General features: G+C 19.1%; 1 protein-coding gene across 1 annotated transcript; it reads right to left on the bottom strand.

The window, feature by feature from the left end:
* Positions 1–79: 79 nt before the first annotated feature.
* On the bottom strand, positions 80–2032 carry LOC102677382 (dynein regulatory complex subunit 2). Its single transcript, XM_031510106.1, has 6 exons — positions 1815–2032; positions 1498–1750; positions 1192–1409; positions 730–1122; positions 528–665; positions 80–432 (listed from the first exon to the last, which is right to left on the bottom strand). Exons 1-6 carry the CDS (start codon positions 1953–1955, stop codon positions 241–243), a joined length of 1335 nt encoding a protein of 444 aa, XP_031365966.1. The 5' UTR covers positions 1956–2032; the 3' UTR covers positions 80–240.
* Positions 2033–2419: the final 387 nt, after the last annotated feature.

Here is a 2419-nt window from a genome sequence, read left to right as displayed (position 1 = left end):
TTTTTTTTTTTTTTTTTTTTTTTTTTTTTAAATGAATTTAATCTTAAAATTTAATATCATATATAATTTAAGTTTCTTAAAATTTTAAAGAATTTTAACTTTTATATAATTTTCACGAATTTTGAAATTCTCGAACTATGAGATATTTTCAGAATCCGATCTCTTTCGACTCATTCATAATATTTTTTGAATTCTCGCACATCTAATAATTATTTTAAAATAATTTTATTCAAAAATCATTTATAAAGATGAATTAATTGAACGTAACGCCAACATATTAGAGTTTTTCAAAAGATATGTTTGTAATTTATATTTTAAATCTTTATTTTCTTTGTACAGCTTGTTACCTTCTTTCTGTAACAAAATATTATTCACTTTTACATAATTGTAATATTTCCAAAAATTATCGATTTTTGCACATGATATAGGAATCTGAAATAGAAATGATATTTGAAATATCATTGCAAATATGCATGATATATATGATATATGTATATGTACATAGTATATATTATATTGATTCTTACATTAGTATCAGAAAATTCAGTATGAACCGCGTCTTGTACGAAATATTTTTTTAAATTAAAAAGTACAGGTTCTAAAGAGGTACATATTTTAATTATTTCAAGAATTTTTGAACCTTGTTCTAATATTCTTTTTAAATGCTACAATAAAAAATGTAACATTAAAAAAAGAAAGAATAATTATAATAAGCAAATATTTTCTTACTTTTAAAACTTCATTACTTATAACAATCAGTTTTTTTAATTGCGAAGTATCTATCATTTGAGTCATATTGAATTCATATTTAATATTTTTGTACTTTTCTTTTATGTTTATATCTTTTATTTTAAGTTTTTCAATTTGTTCTTTCTTTTTTTGTGATAATATTTGAATTTTAAATTTTAAACTTTCAATGGTATTTTGTAATTGCAAATATACTTTTGAATATTTTATTGTACATGTTTGATAAATATCATCTTGTTCTTTTAAATAGTCATATTGTTTTTTTTTATTTTCAATTGTTCTTTGATATTCATTTATCACTTTACACAATTGTTCCCAAAGATCTTCAATATTTAAAAAAGACTTGTGTACAAGATGTGATACCATATTTTCTTCCTAATATTTAATAAATTTATTTATTAAATTTTGATTAATCTTTTTTATACAATAAATTAATATTATTACCAAATATAAGATGTTAAAAATATTAATAGCATTATATGTTTTTCTTATAGATTGCGTTTGATCAGCACTTATAGATTTCTTAATTACATAATCGGATATTTCTTTATGATATTGTTCCATATAATTTTTCATTCGAATTAATTCCAACATATTATTCATTTTAATATCATTGAATTTATACATATCATGTAATTCTATCAATTTTTGTTTATATTTGCCTACATAATAATAAAATAATGTTATACATATAAATTTGTAAATAATAAAATTAAATTTACAATTTTATGTAAATAATTTAAAAAGTACCAATTATATTATTAATTAATAAAGAATGAGTTTCTTGAAGTTTTCTATGATCTGCATCAGCTACTTTTAATTCATTATATAGACAGGAAATTGTAGAATCTTTTGCTCTTACTCTTCTATCAAAAGTTGTGGAAAGATACTCTACGTATACATGAAGTTCCTTACATTTTATTTGTCGCAAAAAGTATCTCCATTTTTCATTAATTTTGGCAATATTTAATTTTGAAAACACTTCCTCACGTTTTAATTTATTCTGTAATAATTCGTAATATGTATTTAAGATATTATATAATAAGAAAATTTATAATAAATGATACCTTAGTAAAGACAGCAATTAATTGTTGTTTACGTCTTTTAGCTTCTAATTCCAATTCGATACGATGTTGCATACAACGTATTCGTTCTTCTTCGGTCATTCGAGCAAGTTTACTACGTTTATTTTTTCTTTTTCTTGTCATTTTTTAAATAATAAAATAATAAATTTTGTATTATTTCATCAAAAAAATTATGAACTTAATGAGAGAAATAATTATATCAATATGAAATTGAATAAATACTTTAAATTACAAATTAATCATTATATATTTATTATATAAATAAACTAATAATATTTACGTATATTTATTGTAATTTATATATATAATTTATATATAATATAAATAAGGAAACGAATAATGTTCACATGATACTTTCTTTATGGAGAGTGCATAATATGTTTAATCAATAAAAACATAAAGATTTGATATTTAGAAAAAAAGATTTTATTATCGAGCTATTTTCATTTAATATATTACTCTATATATTATTATATATATATTATGTATATATATTACGTAATTTGATAACTATAATTTAACTTAAATAATGAAGTATCTTGGAAATTCATATATATATAGTTTTATCGAAAAATATATTTTTTAAA

Source organism: Apis dorsata, unplaced genomic scaffold (genome assembly GCF_000469605.1).
Source record: "Apis dorsata unplaced genomic scaffold, Apis dorsata 1.3 scaffold_200, whole genome shotgun sequence".
Lineage (NCBI taxonomy): Eukaryota > Metazoa > Arthropoda > Insecta > Hymenoptera > Apidae > Apis > Apis dorsata.
Note: the sequence above shows the minus strand (reverse complement) of the source record. Positions and strands in the feature narration are given on the sequence as shown.

What these genes read in the sequence shown, in the direction of transcription:
- LOC102677382 (XM_031510106.1), bottom strand. Translation starts at nt 1,955, where the DNA reads ATGACAAGAAAAAGAAAAAATAAACGTAGTAAACTTGCTCGAATGACC. An exon ending in TAATTGCTGTCTTTACTAAG is followed by an intron (nt 1,751 to 1,814) that starts GTATCATTTATT and finishes GAATTATTACAG; the next exon opens with AATAAATTAAAACGTGAGGA. An exon ending in TTTTTAACATCTTATATTTG is followed by an intron (nt 1,123 to 1,191) that starts GTAATAATATTA and finishes ATTAAATATTAG; the next exon opens with GAAGAAAATATGGTATCACA.